Source organism: Humulus lupulus, chromosome 8 (assembly GCF_963169125.1).
Source record: "Humulus lupulus chromosome 8, drHumLupu1.1, whole genome shotgun sequence".
Taxonomy (NCBI): Eukaryota; Viridiplantae; Streptophyta; class Magnoliopsida; order Rosales; family Cannabaceae; genus Humulus; species Humulus lupulus.
The window spans coordinates 73,737,470-73,755,876 of NC_084800.1; the positions used below are offsets into that span (position 1 = coordinate 73,737,470).

The 18,407-nt window shown below is 33.0% G+C and overlaps 1 protein-coding gene across 2 annotated transcripts; it reads right to left on the reverse strand.

The window, feature by feature from the left end:
• Positions 1 to 1,924: 1,924 nt before the first annotated feature.
• LOC133797798 (alkaline/neutral invertase E, chloroplastic-like) lies at positions 1,925 to 7,786 on the reverse strand. Of its 2 annotated transcripts, none has more exons than XM_062235848.1 (7): positions 7,602 to 7,786; positions 6,314 to 7,106; positions 5,736 to 5,901; positions 5,427 to 5,638; positions 2,886 to 3,379; positions 2,747 to 2,795; positions 1,925 to 2,468 (listed from the first exon to the last, which is right to left on the reverse strand). In XM_062235848.1, the coding sequence occupies exons 2-7, from the start codon at positions 7,019 to 7,021 to the stop codon at positions 2,142 to 2,144; spliced, it is 1,956 nt and encodes a 651-aa protein (XP_062091832.1). In that variant the 5' UTR covers positions 7,022 to 7,106; positions 7,602 to 7,786; the 3' UTR covers positions 1,925 to 2,141. The 2 variants fall into 2 exon arrangements, with proteins under 2 accessions (XP_062091832.1, XP_062091833.1); XM_062235849.1 differs by lacking the exon at positions 7,602 to 7,786 and adding an exon at positions 7,382 to 7,518.
• Between the last annotated feature and the right edge of the window lie 10,621 nt (positions 7,787 to 18,407).

The following is an 18,407-nucleotide window of genomic DNA, read 5'->3' on the forward strand; positions in this document are numbered from 1 at the left end:
AAATATATCATTTTTTTTAACTTTTTCTGTATAAACCCTTTTTCTGAATGGAGGAAAAAAAATCATTTTGAAAAGAAAAATAAATTATTAATTAAGATCACTGTAAAGGCACATGTAGTACTTTCCAAGACCTCTAATAAAACACTGAGATGCTTTTCAGTCAAAACTAGTGGGATTTATGCAATAATACTAACCAGTTGGACATATCATTGTTTTTTTTTTTTTTGTGAAGAGGATGTCTCATATGTAACAGAGGACTTTTCTTTTGTTTTTCTTTTAGGAGAGAAAAAAAAAATTAAATAAAAAAGTTAAAAAGGGACAAAAAGATTACTATAAAGTTGGAAAATCCAAGCATTTCATTATATGTTGATGCTTCAATAACAAGCAATAAAAGGAAGCCAATAGCATTGTTAAAACTTAAAAGGGTGAATTATACCAAGTAAAGAGAGTTTTAGAGCTGAGACAGTTGTATCAAGCTGAAGATTAGGTCCTCAGTCAACATCAGTTATTTAGTACATAATATCTTATTAAAAAAAATTGGTAATTTATGGTGCCACTTAACATTTATCTGTCTATTTTACAATATATTTTTATATATATTTTCTTAAAGTAGCTGGACAAGATTACACTTTTAGCTTCATCTTTTTGTCATTAGAGGAGGCCTAGTCCCTAATACAGGGTCTCTAAATTAAAAAATTATTGACCTTTTCATGGTTTATATCCTTATCAAACACTTGGATTTTCTTCTAGAACAAGTTTTATTTAGTGAACAGTCTTAATCCTCTTTATCACCTTATATTTGTCATCTTATTTTTGTACACTTAGTGCTCTTCACTTTCACTACCAGTCTATTTTATATTTATTTCTCTCTCTCCCTCATAATTTTATAAATGGTTTTGTGGAAGGAGATAGACATTACTAGACTATTTAAAGTTTCATTGATCTAAGTTATGCTTTATTGGTATGTATTTAAAGATACACCTAAACTCAATTGCTATAGCTTTATATATAGGTTTTACATTTATTAAATAAGTATGAAATTACATTTTTATGGTGTTGCATTTTATCTTACCTTCATAAACTATAAAATAGAGACAGTATTAGTTTGTAAAAATACTAAATTTTACTATACAATAGAAATCAAAATTAGGCAACTTAAAATGAAGGAATATATTCTATAAATATATATAAATATAAAAAGTGCTTGCTGGCTATAATCATTTAATGGGGAAAGAAAATGGCAGTTAATGAAATGTTATCAAAAGTGGCAGCACTTGCAGTGCTATTATTGCTAAAAGAAAAGTTAGCAGTTCATCCTATCAGCACCTAATAGTTGGGAAGTCCATCTTATCAACTCATTAGTTAATTTCTAAGTTTGCACAGCTTTGTATTAAAATGTAGTGATGGCCATGGGGGCTAAAAAGCTTAAAGCATAGGACTAAATAGAAAAAGTAAATAATAAATGAGCTCAACTTTTATTAAAAGAACAACACACTTTTAACTTAGCCTAATGCATCTACAACCCAAGTTTGGGTTGGAACCAGATCAACTCCAATTATGGAGCAGAAATGCCAGAAAGCTACCTTTGGATTAGCTACTGCCCTGCTTAAGGTTGTATTTCACATAAATGAGTTTTCTTTTTGTGCACAACTAGTGGATTATTATTCCTTGATGATGCAAAAGAATAAAACTGTATAGAATCTGTACTTGCAAACAGTGACAGAACAGTGTTAACTTAAGCACAGTATGTAAATGGCAGAAGTAAGCATGCTAGAATCTGAAAAGTTTCTGCAAAAAAGATGGAAGAAAAATCATGCAATAATTCTTGTTCTCTGTCAAATGAAAATCCCAAAATGATAGTAACTTCAGGAGTATTAAATTATTATTATTCACCTTGAGTCAATTTTGTAAAGGACACACCAAGTACTATCATATACTTTGAGATTAGAATTTTCATATCCTTTACAATAAAATATTTGTATACAAAAATAAGCCTGTGTAACACATCGGCATATCAATCCAGATAAATATAGAGAAAGACAGCCTCTTACAATAAATCAGGAGAATACTTACCCCAATCTTGTACATTGACAAATCACTTGACTACCTATTATTGAGTGTGAATGAATGGTTGTAGAAACTCAAATTATGTAGGTCTGTTTCGAATTCTTTCGACCACGGTTTCTTTTTGGATTTGAACTAAGAATGCAAGAGAATGCATTAACAAGTTCAGAATCCTCTTCAGTTATCAACATCTTAGCTTTACTAGGGTCAGCAAGCAAGAGTTTTGAAACAAGGTATCCAGCAATGGACCAAGTTTGATACAGATGTGCTTGTTTTCCAATGAACTTTGCTCTCTTGGTGTCATAATATTCAGGCCACTTGTCTCGTGATAACCGTTTCTCAGCAATTTCTACAGCTTTTGCAGCAATGTCTGGTCTATTCATCTTTATGCAAGCGACTGTGAGCTGTGAAAGGCAGATCGAATGTGTCATACACTTAGCATTCCAGTTTCAATGTATATTCAATAATTCAGTCAGAAAACCACAGTTCATCAGGCATGAACATTCGGTGTTAGAACACCATAAATGTTCCAAAAAGTATTGTAGTCGATCTTCGCAAGCCTAAAAAACTATGGTCTAAAATATATTTATGCAAACATCCCGCTAATACAGTGTGACCTTTCTAGCCCCTCTGCAGACTGCATAAACAAAACACATGCTAACAAAAATAAAAAGAGACTAACCTGCCATAGCAGGGTTGGCCAGGAACCTCCATTGTGGTAGGACCAAGGCCTGCATCAAAAACAAATAAGCTGTAAAATTAAGAACCTAATAATTTATAGAGACAATGAGAATATGGACACAATGAGTTTAGGACATTACGTGTTCTTCGGATCACTGCCCGTTATGATCTGCCACTCCATACCTTCTAGAGCAGGATAACAAATCTTCAAAGGCATGTCAGCTATCAAATCTGCCCATTTAGCTTCTATAAGATCCAAAATGGCATGGGACTGATCCGATGTAGAAAGACTTGATACTATGGACCACAAGTTTCCTAAAGAAAAGAATCGGAAATCCATATGAGCTGGTTGCAAGTTTCCAATTAAATAACCCCCTTTGTTGGGCATCCACTCTACCAGCCAAGGAGAAATCTGATCTGGGTAAATGTTGAACTTATTGACTGCGTCATAAGAGTATTCTTCAGTTTTATAACGGTATATTTCATTCAATTTTTTCAAGTCAACCCAGTAATACTCTCTGATGTGAAATGACAAAGCTATCAGACGATTATTTAGTGCTCGGATAAGATCAGCTGATCCATCGTCTGGAGCAAGCATCTCACGCACACAAAGTAATGCTGAATAGAAAAGTGCCTGCAAGAACCATAAATAATATAAGACTGGATACATTAATCATACTACGAAACTGGGGGAATGAGGCATTAAAGCGATACCAGGAAAATAAATGAAACATAAAAGAGCACATCCTATAGATGATAATCATGACCAGTAGCAGTACTCTAAAAGTCTTGTTTTTCTGTATATAATAATAATAATAGCAAGACTTTGGTATATAAACAACCCAATTAAAATCGACTGACTTAAAGACGAGTGCATTTTGTTGTCTAATGGATTAGTCCATACCTCCAAAAAGTTTGTTTGCCTATTAAAATGAACAGTAGATTATTTCCGATCAGTAAACAAGAGTTGGTTAGTAGCTTTACTCCCAATTTGCAAAATATTTATAAACTTGTGTTACCTATATAGTGATTTCTCATCAGCCAAGGACAACTAATACATAGATTGCAACTCTTGGAAGCAAATCAGATAGAAAACTCTCAATCTGTAAGCCATTGATGATGCTCATTTACTCAGTTGATTGCTCACACCACGAAACCAAAGAGAAAAACCTTCCTTTACAAAATTATCCAGATAATTAATTTTTCCAAAATTCATATCTGCCCACTTAAAGTGGCATTGATAGAGAAAACTAGCACCGAAATTGAAGATATACTTGAAGCTTATAAATATTAATTAATGTACCAGAATTCAAGGCAAGAAGTCTAGCATTAAAATACAATAAGGCCTGGGCCCAACACAACCAGTTTAACACACCAAGATCAACTTGCTCCAATCAATATCAGAAAAATCCTTGACCATATATCTAAGTTTGTAGAAATTTGAAAAAGAAAAAAAAAAAAAGCATGCAGATTTCACCTGGACACAGTATAAAATTATAAATAATCAAAGAACTTGAACCCAAGACAAACAATAAAGAAAAATCCCAAGCAATTACTCAGACTCTTAGAGCACTCACAATGGCTTCCCTACTCTATTCTTTAAAATATATCACCAAGACCTCACTTTTTTTATTTTACATCTAATAATGAAGAGAAGGAGAGATATTATAAAAAAAAAAATCTATAAATGTAGATAAGACACCATAGCAGCAATATGTAAAATAGAGATTGGATTCATGGAGTGCTCTTTTGATCATTTTTCTTTATATTTTGAAGAAATATCTATTTTACATAATCCACTAAGAGTACTCTGGGAATGGAGCAATAACTTGTATAAGCTCCTTACATACTTTTAAAATATATTCTCCAGAGCTCAGTAATAAAATATTAGCACCAGTTCAATCCCATTAAATTATGTTAACAAATAGAAGTTTAGAACATCAGAGTTCACTTTCTGGTTGCTGTACTTCACTGAAAAAAGGTTTACCGTGGGGAGAACAAGAGAGACATTGTTTAAACACATTCTTGGACGTAATTTCATTAAATAATTGCGTGTTAAAATGATACTGGAATGATGAAGCAGCGCCAAGAAACTGACTCTTTTGATCCTAATCTACTGAAATTATTTCATCAAAGATTCCCAAATTAACCCTCACGAACAATGGCTGAGCCAAGCAGGGGCGAGTGAGGGCTGTGGGCACCCCCTCCCCCCCCCCCCCTAATATATTTAGTTATAGATTTATACGTAAAATAATAATTATTTTCATTTTGGCTCCAACAAAATTTTTTATTTTTCATTAATATCCTTGTTTTAATTTTTTTTGCCCTCACTTTAAATTTGTGCTTGCTCCACCCCTGCTGCCTGCTTATGAGTCCCAAAAACATAGGTCTAATCTAATCATTCGAGTGACCCCTCATACGAAAAACTACCTATATCTTCTTAATGCTTTCGCCCCAAAAAAATATACACTAGCATTCTAAGTTACTACATTGAGCAAAATTAAAGAAAAAGACCATCCAACAGATTTCTCTTCACACAGGTCAAATTCCCCAATTCCCATAACATATTTAATTGCTGGATGGCCAAATTTAATATTTCTATCTGCTAGTGAATGACACAGAACACGATTGTGAATAATGAGTGATAACAAAATAACCACAAGCACAAAAACACTATTTACCTGGATTTCCAGAGGATGTCCATGTATACCCATACGGCGATCTATCATGCAGGAACCATCTGTCACCAATAATGTAGGGAACATATCAAAACCATCAGCAAGACAGAGCCTTAGTATCATCTTAATTCCTGTCTGTACATCAATTCTCTCCTGAACTGAAAGATCACCCGAACATTTTCCATATGCCCTCAGCAATATAATCCACCATAATCCTGAAAATTTCACTTGATGAATAGAAATATAGCAGTATACTAATACAAGAATATATTTTGAATTCAAAGAATGTCATTATCAAGTAAATTTAATTACCAGAATCAACTGGTGCAACACGGCCGATTGCTGCCTCCCCAAAGTCCGGATCAAGTATCTCTTCTGTTGCTGATTCATCACCCTCCAACGGAACTGTGCGAACTTTAAAACTAGCAGGCATCAGACCTTGACCAGGGCTGTGACAATCCATTGTTTTCTCCCAGCTCTGCAATATATATATAGTATGTGAATTGAGAAATAAAATAAGAATAAAGGATACGGAGGTATACATTAGTGGAAAAACAGAATAAAAGAAGTGTTAGATCATTCTTCCTATGGATTTATGAAGACATTAAGGCAAGCCTACAACCAGATAAGCTGGGGCACTATCAAATCTTAATAATTGCATAGACTTGTGAGGTTAAAAATTCATAAAGAGATATTCATCCATTGGCACAAAAAAAAAATCAACTTAGACGATTCCATGTTTCAATAAAGTCAAAATTAGACAAAGAATTATGAATTCATCACCTTGCTATCGAGGACAACAAATAAGTACACAAAGTTAACCAGACAGAGAAAGCTTAGTACATGATTTACAGAAAGAAAGAAAAAATCATATTAAATTGCAACAATACCTGCAATTGAAGTGTGTGCAAGATAAAGTTTCGAACAATATCATACTCCCCCTTCAGTAAGAAGGCTATTCCAGAAGGTATGAAGTCACGAATGAAGACCTGATCATAATTCAACACATTGGAACTGGTCGGATCATTGGCAGCAATGGTTCCAATAGGACTGTTACAATAATGAACTACAGAATCTCGTAGCAAATCCCATGCTTCATCCTCAATGGAATCAACAATAGTCTTATGATAGCCATCTCTAACTGTCCCATTAGTACCATTAGACTTCAAAACCTCCTCTTCCTGTTTCAGTTGTTGAATATTCTGAAACTCTAACATATTTGGTCCATTCACCTTACCATTGATTGTATCCAATTTCTTTGCACTATCTACAAACCACGCTCCATTTACACCTTCTGTACTTATCCCGCTAACACTTTCTGATTGTTGACACTTGCATCTCTGAAGCCATGAGCGACGTTTTGTCATGCTTCCATATGAACCACTCCCTATCCCATGAGATGGATAAGTTCCAAGGCCGCTTTGTAGCATAGTTGAACAAACCAGTGATTGCATATTTCTTGACACTTTTTTCTTTATACAGTTTATGTGGTATTTATAAGAAGTAATTGGATCAAATTTGCTTAAACATGAGTAACTAAAAAAATGACAAGGTACTGCACCAGAAAAAACTTGCAGCACTGCTTCAGAAGAACCCATCAGGATGAAGCTTTTAGCAGAATTTAATAATTTCTACCAAACTTACAGCCTTTACAGCCTGCAATGAATCCAACAGCTCCAGACCCTAAATCAAGGAACCACAAATGTAATTTCATACAATGTTGAGAAAGAAAGAAGCTAAACACAACCCAGAAATCTAATTGCATCATAAGCTTTAAAAAGCAACCCCCTAAGCCAAGATTATGCACATAAATACAAATAAAGTAAGCCATTATTTACAGAATGACAGAAAACCAACTCAAGCCCAAGAAATTCACAATACCAGTGAATATATTTCATTTTTCAATAGCTTAATCAGGAATCAAACAGTAGTAATTCATTCAAGCTTTCCAAACTTACTCTCTAGAAAAACCAAACGCATACAAATCAAAACTGAAGCTAGAAACCAAAATTCCAAAACTTGCCAAAGGTCACAAAAAGTAATTAGCGGCCAACAAAGAGGGAAGACAAAAAAAAAACGCCCAAAATGACAAAGCAAAGTGAAATATAACATGATTAATAATTTTAATCTAGTGGTGGAAATCAAACTCAGCCAAAAAAACAAAAACAAAAAACTTACCAAATGTGAAATACAAAACAATTTGTAGAGGGCCCGGGAAAATTAATGAAATAAAATCCAACCAAGTGAAAGTAGGGAAGCAAAAGAGAGAAAATATTTTCCCGTCTGCCAAACAAAGTTGGGAACTAGACCACCAAATAAATACGACGGGAAGGGAAGTTGTGTTTGCAGAGAAAAGCAAACGTATGAGACTAGTAAATCCACGTGTCTTTGATTATTTTTATTCTTTTTTCTTTTTTTGAGTTTGCGTACACGGGGTCTTTTTTCAGGTCTCTATTTTCTCCTCGATTTCTTGTACTTATTTATTTATTTATTTTGTTTTGGGTTAGTGTAGTTTTATAAGAAAATAATAATGATTTAACGAGAAATTATAAATAATAATAATAATTGATGAAAAAAATCATTTGTTGTGGAATTTTAGCAAATTATTTATTATGTTCGTTATCGTTTTTTTTTTTTTTGAAGAGAATTTCGTTATCGTGTTTGAAAAATTAGGAAAGCAATTCCCACAAAAAAGAAAATTAGGAAAATAATTAGCTGATATTGACATAAAAAATGTACATATGAGTCATGACGAATTTTCTCCACCACACCTCCTATCCTAATTTTGCAGCCTTTTAATTTTTTTTTAAATGTATATTTATATCCTTTTTCTTGATATATATTGTTAGGCTGTGTTATATTAGAGTTATTTTTGTGGCACAACATCTTTATAGTTTAAAACTCTATATAGAGTTCTTTTGTCAAAAAAATCAAAATAAAAAATCTATATAAAGTTAAAATATATTTTTTCGCATATAATCATTGTTAAATATGTCTACTATTATGTGATTTTCTACTCTTAGACGATTTTTGGCCTATAATCATTGTTAAACTAGAAAATATAGTAGTAATTGGCACAGTTTTTTCTAATAATTAAAAAATATATATTTTGAAATATTTTTTTAGGAGATTGTGTGTAAGAGATTTATTTTCATCATTCCTGTACAACATGCTATAAGATACGTAAGAGCGTCTTTACCGTTATTTTTTTTTCATAATAATGTTCATTATATAGCAAATCTCATGCAGGTTTTCGAAAAATTCTGAATAATTAAATTGCCAAAAATAAAATTCAAACTACTTATTGTAAGTGTGTTTTTATTTAATATTAGTATTATTTTATATGTCTTATGTTGTTTTTTTTATTATATAATTTTTTTAAGATTTTTATATATTTAGGGTAGAAATTTTTAAAATCATGATCTTTGCACAATTATTCATTTTTTAATAAATATTTTTATTAATTTAATTAATAATATTCTTAATCAAATTAATATCATATGTATACATGTTGATATTTTTAATTGTTAAAATATTTTAGTTTTAAATTTGAAATATCAAAATAATAAATCTTGAAGATAAATAACAATTTATACATAATTCATTTATTATTATAATTATTAAAAAATTAGTTTTCCCTATATATTTTATTTAAATATAAATAAAAATATTTTTATTTTACATTTGAAATGTCAAAACAAGAAAAAGATAAATACAGATGAAATTTTTTGAAATAAATGTCAATTATATATAATTATTTATTATTAAAAAATTAGTTATTTATAAATAAATTAAGATATTTAAAATATAAAACAATAAAAGATTATCATGAATTGAAAAAACTTCAAGATAAATGTGAATTTATATATGGTTGATTTATTATAATAATTATTAGAAAATTAGTTATTAATAAATATTAAAAAAAGAGTTACGGAAGAGGCATTGTCATTATTGATGATTTTAGATATTTTATTTTTTAATTATTTAATAACCATAAATTAAATAAAATAGAATAAAAAATGTAGAAAAATTAGAAATAGATTAGGGTCTGATGGGTAGTGGATTTTGATCCATTTTATCATTTTCAAATTTTAACATTTGTGGGACCCATATAAATTCTTGATTGGTATAGGATTTTTGAAAATTGGATCCAAATCAGGTCCTAATTCTACGTTGTAAAAGAGAAAACGATAAAACCACGTTTTCTCACTTTTCAAAAACCCTTTAAAAAAATCTGAAATTCCGTTTTTTATGATTACCAACTTAATTATTTAAATTAAATAATTAATTGTTAAACTGTTACAGAAATGTTTAAACAGATACCAAGACTGTTTGAACAGAAACCAGATATGTTTAAACAGTTTGTGACCAGAAGATAAAAACGAACATAAAGTAAAGAACACACGAATTTTTACGTGGTATCAGCAATCTTTGCAGATTGCTACTAGTCCACGAGGCCACGCCCAGAGAATGAAATTTATTAGAAGAATATCTAAATGATTACAAAACCAAATTGACTTATACAAATAAAGACTCCCTCTTGAATTTGTCGCAACTGTTGTAATCTAAACTTCTAATCAAATTTCTGAAGTGCTAAGATCTTGAACTCCCTTCAAATCATAACACTTGCACTTTTCCTCCCGAAAAGTGACTCACGAACAAGACTTCTCCCGAAGCTTGATGACCAATGTCCAAGTGTGTTCAACCTGCACAATTAACACAAAGAAAACAATACAGAAGTACACTGTAATAAAACACTAAGAACTTGCTGGACTCAAGTTCTTCACATAATAAAAAGTCTCTCTAAAACTTGAAAAAAATATATAGAAAATAATACACCAAGAGAGATAATCAAAAAACCAACGACCTAAGGATGATTATATACATTTTAGAATCCCTTTAGGTCGTGGAAAACAAATCAGAAATCAAACAGCCAATAAATGGAAAATCTTCCAAAACAGGAAAGTCAGAATCTGTTCAAACAGACTGGCAATCCGTTCAAACAGATTCATTGAACCTGGACAGTTTTTCAACCCAGTTTCCTTAAATAAATAAGGAAACAATATATCATTTATTATTGCAAGTTGTACACGATTTCTGGGCAACCAAATCAGATAAATAAAAATAAATACTAATAATTTCCAATTCAAGAAAAAGATATTCTTTTATAGGAAAATATATATATTTATTTTATTAGCACATAAAAAATCTGAATATAGAAAGACATATTTCAACAAAACAAGAAACTACCCATTTTCGAAATTCACCACAAAATATTACAAAAGGGGAAACTACTAATTTCGAAAATACCCTTTTAATTAATTTTGTCTTTATTATCAAAAATGCCAATAAAGGATTTTACAATCTCCCCTTTTGGCAATATGATAGACAAAATTAATTCAAAAACCTGCAACACAAATGTTAGTGATAAGTAAAGAGAAAGAACTCCCCCTGCAAACATGCATGAACTTATAACAAACATGTAAATAAACTAGACTTAACTCCCCCTCAAAATAAGAAGGTCCAGAGTTAAACAAAACAACAAACAACCAGGTTTTTGGAAATAGTACTACTCCCCCTTTGTGTCTTTCAAAGAAGCCAAAGAACCATAAAACAAAAAAGAGTATCAATGTTTAAAGGACAAAAAATAAAAGAAAACTAAACAACTGGATCTTTGGACAGAGACTGAACAGCTTCCAACACAGAACGCTGCAATTCTTCAAGAGACATCACTCGAGCAGTCAAAGAATCAACAGAGGCTCGAACAGCAACTATTTCGGTTGCAACAAGTCCTGAATCTGTGGCAACAGAGGAGGAGGCATGAGGAATGTCATCCGACGCAATCTTCAGGGATTGGGGCTTGACTTTCTTGGAGGACGGAGAAGCAGTGGCTTCAGTAGGAGGGGCAGAGGCTTTGTAGGAAGCAGCAGTAGTGGGTGCCACCAAGTCTTCTTGATCACGTTGGAGATCTTTTTTCTGCATACTCAACACTTTATAAATAACTTGAGGAAAAGGAAGATTCAAGTTTTTCCTGTTACCTTTGCGGAAACCAATGATTTGATCATGAATAACCGAAGCCAAGTTTATACCAAGACTGGTCCCCACCTTGTACAAAAATGAGGCCATATCAAAACAGATAGTGGCGGTGTGAGAAGTGGGCTTCCAATTTGTTGTGGCAAACTTATGGAGAACAGCCTAAGTGTAGGTGAGATTGGAGACCGAGATGACTGTATTAGAAGGCCATGCCATTTTTTGACCTACCAATTCAGTGATAACCATGTCCTTGTCAAGAGAGGCACCATCAACATCATCCTCGACAGTAAGGGGAAGATGCAAAGCAAGAGCAATGTCTTGAGGAGAAAAAGAGAACCAATGGCCCCTAACAAACACTTTATTAAACAGAGGAGATGAAGGTTCAATAATTTCATTAGTAAGATTGGCATAGAATTCCTTGACTATTCTATCCACAAAACCAAAAAATTTAACCAAAGAACCTGTCCATTGTCAATCTTGAAGCATTGTTAGCACACTAAAAGGACGATGATCACTCAAGACATAATTTCTTTCAATGATAAATTTCCTTTGAGCATATAGAACCATATCACGTGCATTATCATTATAGCAAAAAATGGGAGAATAAGGTTTGAAATTTACACCTGAACGTTTTGGAGAAGGTGTAGGATCATAAATTGGTCTCTTTCCTTTAGCCTTGGATGACACAGGAGTTGCAATTGGTTCTGAGTCAGATTCGGTTTCTTGTTCAGAGGGAACTATGTCTTCTTTTTCTAGCTCATCGGACTCAGCCTTTGATTCTGCATTGTCAGGAACCGTTTCATCAGACAATGTGGTATCATGGGTTGCTTCAGATTCTGACTTTTCTTCCTCAGGATCAGATTCGGAGGAAGACAGTGAAGGGGGATGAGCTTTCAATTTTTTCTTGGCAGCAGACAAGGGAGAAAGAGATGCGTCCAACCCCAATTTCCTTTTGGGGGTCACAGAATGTTTCTTGGACTGACTCGGCTTCAAGGGCAATTTGAGCAACCCAGCAGCAACAGCTTTGGAAGAGGATGAAACAGATTTCGATTTTGCCCTAGCTTCCAAAGACGAATCAAAAGGAAGAGGAGAATGGTCCTTGGCTCGAGAGGGCACCACCACTTCAGATGGTGGTGCAACAATGTCAGCAGAGATATCTGGAAACACCATAGGGTGTTCATGAGAGAGCGAAAACACCTTCTTGCGTGCCTTGGATTTGCAGGACTTTCCAACAGATGTGGGAGCTGCTGGAACAGAAAGAGGTTCTGTTGACACAGACGGAGGAGGCGAAGGAGATGGTACCTTTCGGGATTGAGAAACAGGGATCTTCTTGGAGGAAGCACCACGAGTTCTTACCATTTTTTTTTCTGTAAAACAAAAAAAACACTTACCAGAAAATGAGAGAAAAAAAAATTAGAAGGAGAAGAGATAACTGAATGAAATCGTGGGTGAGAGGAAATAGGGTAATGGCATGCCTTTTTAAATATATTACTTACCCAAAATGAATACCCACGGCAAAAAGAGGTTTCCCTTTTTTATTAAAAAAAATGTTTTAATTTAAACAAGAAAAGGAAACAATCTTGAAGACACACGATCTTCATACAACTTACCTTTTTTTTTTTTAAATTTCAGTTTATTCATAAAATCCCAAACCAAAAAAGGTAACAAAAAAAAAATACCCCACACGATCTCCTTATTGACTTTTTTTTTTTTTTTTTTTTTAAATATCTTAAATAAAGTACAAGACAATAAAGATACAAATCATGATATTCCAAAATGAGAAAGAAGACAAAAATAAATTCATTGGAGACAAAGAATATATTAAATCACACAATTAAATGAATAATTTCTCATAATCACCACAATGATTCGGTCCACCATGTATTTCCTTGACTATCATTTTTTTTTAATTTTATATATATGCACAAAAATAAAATAAAAACTCAACCCAAAAAAAAAATGGTTTGATCAAAGAGAGTCAACCTGGTAAGAATAAAATCAAGCAAATGAAAATAAGTGTTAGTGTAAACCAAAGATAAGAACACTTGTGAAAATGAAAAATTAGAAAGAATATTCGAGAGAAATAAAGCACAATTCAGTCACAAGCACATATTCTTAAGTGAATCAATCAACATGTATGAGTCTTACACACATTTTTTATAAACTGTGTACAATTTTTATTACATTATTTCAAGCATAAGTGTGTAACAGTGTATGCAAGGGAACATTGCCCAATGACAAATAAGTCTTTTTCGAAATTAAAATAATTGTAACCCGTGAAGACGCTGTCACACTACACCAGTGGTAGCCTTTTTCTATGGTAGCGTATCCTCTTCATAACTCCGAATTACAAAGTTCCAACTTACTCAAAAGACGGCTTTCACACACTAATGCAGGTAGCTCTATTCTTGCACAGGAGCTTGAAACAATGCTACACAAAAGGAAGCTCAAACATTAAACATTGATTAATTTACTCGAATATGCCTAGGAGGAAATTATTAACTTTCTCTCAAGAATATACAACCAAAGATTCATAAACACAAGACAGATTATCTAGCTTGACACACAACAAAATTTTCAAATTGATTGACATTTTTCTTAACCAAGAATAACACACAATAGATCAAGCGGACAACACCATGACAAGAGAATTTAAAGAGAACAAACCCCCAAAGATTTTCGGAGGAAATCAAAGCGAACCGAATCAAGAGCTTTAGTGAAAAGATCTGCAATTTGTTTATGTGTTTCAATATATTCCAGGACAAGAACTTTATTTTCAACTAATTCTCTTATGAAATGATGACGAATATCAATATGTTTAGTACGAGAATGTTGCACAAGATTTTTTGAAATATTAATTGCACTTGTATTATCACAAAAAATAGTTAAAGTGTCAAGATCAAACCCATAATCCATCATCATTTGCTTCATCCACAAAAGTTGTGTACAGCAACTTCCCGCTGCAATGTATTCGGCCTCAGCTGTTGAGAGAGAAATAGAATTATGTTTCTTGCTGTGCCAAGAAACAAGATTATTTCCCAAGAAGAAACATCCTCCACTAGTGCTTTTTCTGTCATCAGTGTTACTTGCCCAATGAGCATCACTAAAACACACTAGATTAGGGTTAGTTTCTTTTGAATACCAAATACCATAATCAACAGTCCCATGAACATATCGAATGATTCTTTTGACAGCTGCAGCATGAGACTCCATGGGATTTCCTTGGTACCTGGCACACACACCAACACTATAACTCAAATCAGGTCGACTAACAGTGAGATAAAGAAGACTACCAATCATGCTCCTATACAGTGTAGGATCCACTTTGCACCATTTTCATCTTTGGATAGCTTCACAGTCGTTCCCATTGGTGTTTTGGCAATCTTTGAACTTTCAAGTCCAAACTTTTTCACCAAGTTCTTAGCATATTTGCTTTGAGAAATAAATGTGCCTTCATCTAATTGCTTGACTTGCAAACCTAAGAAATAGGTCAATTCTCCCACCATGCTCATTTCAAATTCCTCTTTCATTTGCTTCACAAATACCTGCACCTCATTGTCAGAAGTAGAACCAAACACAATATCATCAACATAAATCTGAGCAATAATTATGTTAGATTTAATATTTTTGATAAATAAAGTTTTATCTACTCCACCCCTTTTGTATCCATGAGAAACAAGAAATTGAGTGAGTCTCTCATACCAAGCCCGAGGGGCTTGCTTCAAACCATAAAGAGCTTTCTCCAATTTGTAAACATGATCAGGTGCATGAGGATCTTCAAACCCTTTGGGTTGTTCAACATATACCTCTTCATTCAAGATCCCATTGAGAAATGCGGATTTGACATCCATTTGGAACAACCTGAAACCAATCAAACAAGCAATAAACAATAATAATCTAATTGATTCAAGTCTTGCAACAGGTGCAAATGTTTCATCAAAGTCTATTCCTTCCACTTGTGTGTACCCTTGTGCCACTAATCTTGCTTTATTTCGCACGATTGTACCAAATTCATCAAATTTATTTTTGAAAATCCATTTTGTGCCAATAATATTAGTATGCAACGATCTTGGCACAAGGATCCACACTTTGTTTCTAAAAGATTATTCCAATTCCTCCTGCATAGCTTTAATCCAATTTTCATCAGTTAAAGCTTCTTTCACATTTTTAGGCTCAATTAGAGATAAGAAACAAACAAATTGAACAACATTACTAAACCTTCTTCGTGTTACCATACTGTCTTTTGGATTTCCAAGTATTAAATCTGCTGGATGATTTAACTTAACTCTGGTTGATGGCTCCTTTTGGACTTCATCCAAAATAATATCTGGAAATTTCTTTTCTGTCTGTCCACAATCTGTTTCATCGGATTCGCGATTTGTTGGAACAGATGGACCAGACGTTGCAACAGTAGTATCACTGACACAAGCTTCTTCGTGTTTTTCAGTAGGTTCATCAATAAACCTTTCAATTTCTTCCTCAGTAGAAAACTCAGAGAAATCCCTGGAATCATCAATAACAACGTTAGCCGACTCCATTACAGTTTGGGTTCTCATGTTATACACACGATAGGCCCTACTGTTAGTGGAGTATCCAATAAAAACACCTTCATCACTCTTAGCATCAAATTTACCAAGATTTTCTCTATCTCTCAAAATGTAACAAACACATCCAAAAACATGAAAGTAAGCCACACTTGGTTTCTTACCTTTCCAAATTTCATAGGATGTATTAGATGTACCTGGACGAAGAAAAACACGATTTATGATATAGCAAGCAGTGTTGATTACTTCTGCCCATAACCGTTTGGTCAATTTTTTGCTGTTTAGCATCACTCTAGCCATTTCTTGAAGAGTGTGGTTTTTCCTCTCTACAACTCCATTTTGTTGAGGAGTTTTGGGAGCTGAAAACTCATGAGAGATACCTGCAGACTTACAAAAATCATCATAGACAGAATTCTCAAATTCTTTACCATGATCACTTCTTATACGAACAATTTTTCCAATGTTGCAATCTTTTTCAACTTTTAATTTCAAGCAAAGAGTTTTAAAGGCATCAAAAGTGTCAGATCTTTCTTTCAAGAAATCCATCCAAGTATATCTAGAAAAATCATCCACACAAACAAAAATATACCTTTTGCCATTTAAACTCTCAATTTGAATTGGACCCATAAGATCCATGTGAAGCAATTCTAAAACTTTCGAAGTGTTTATGTCAGAAACACTTTTATGTGTAATTTTCAATTGCTTACCAAATTGACAACTCTTACACTTACCATCAGATTCTTTACCTAGCTTAGGTAAACCACGAACATTCCCTGCATGTGACAATTTTTTCAAGGTTTTGAAATTTATGTGACCAAGTTTAGCATGCCACATATCAGTGTTATTACTCACAACAGATTGACACATAATAGATGGCAGAAGAGTGTAGCAATTGTCATTAGATCTATAACCTTCAAGAACATTCTCACCATTCTTGTTTAACACAAAACAATTCTCTTTATCAAAGTTAACAGTATAACCTTGATCACAAATTTGACTTATGCTTAGAAGATTAGCTTTAAGACTTTCCACAAGTAACACTCTTTTGATTCTAGGCAACCCTTCAAAGTTAAGAGTACCCATACCAAGAACATTACCTTCAATTCCATTGCCAAAAGTAACAGACCCACAATGCATAGGTTTTATGTCTGTAAGAATAGACTTGTCACCTGTCATATGTCTTGAACAACCACTGTCAAAATACCAAAAATATGAAGAAGCAGATCTATCATATTCACTAGTAAAACCAGCAAAACAATTATTCGTTTTGATCCATATTTTCTTTGATTGAACATTTTCCTTTTTTACTCTTTTGAAATCATCAAAATAATTGAATTTTTCAAAATATTCATTTTTAGCAAAATTCATAAGAGTAAAACACTTAGGACGAATATGACCATTCCTACCACAAAAATGGCAGATTGGAATGAATTTTTCGAATTTACCATTGGATTTACCTGCTGACTGTGTCCTTTCTGTTGGAACAAACCGAGTACCGGATACAACAGATTTCACTGAGGATGCAACAGGAACATCAGACGATAACATCCCAGCCGAGATAAAGACAGTTTTCTTTGATTTTTGAGAACTTGAAGCACCCAGTTCCACATGACTTCTTTGACCTGAATTCTGTATATTCTCAAAAATAGTTGAATTGGGGTTAAGCATTCTAACATTTTTCTCAAGAGTATCCAAATCTTTAGACAACTTATTAATTTCAACATTTTTTGAAATTATTTCTTTTTCCAAATTTTCATTCAAATCAGTAAGTTGTTTAATTTCAAGGGATAAATCTTTATTTTTGCTTACCAATGACCGATTTTCAGAACACACTTTCACCCATGAACCATACATTTTTTTGTAAGATTCACTCAAAGACTCATCATTCAATTCAGATTCATCACTATCAGAATTTTCTTCATCTTTTGAAACATTATTCAAGCAAACAATTTTTTCATTTTCAGATTTAGAACCAGGTAAAATAGAAGTGAGAGAGACATTACCTTCCTCATCTTCACTACTTTCAGAGTCATTATCACTCCAAGTAGCAATCATACCTTTTTTGTTCTTTTTCAAAGTATTTGCACATTCAGACTGGATGTGACCAAATCCCTCACATTCCATGCACTGAATACCCTTTTTATTAGTTTGAAAAGGTTTAAGAGAAGAAGGGTTACCTTTTGACATCTTGCCATTGAATTTTTTGTTTCCTATTTTATTCATATATTTTCGAAAATTCTTTGCAAGCATTGCCATTTCATTATCACCATCTTCATCATCTGATACTTCCTTTTCAGTGCTCTTGAAAGCTATGGTTTTCTCATTTTCTTTGGAAGTGCTTGGCTTGTCTTTTTGACGAATCTTTTGATTTAACTCAAAGGTACGAAGTGACCCCATCAGTTCTTCT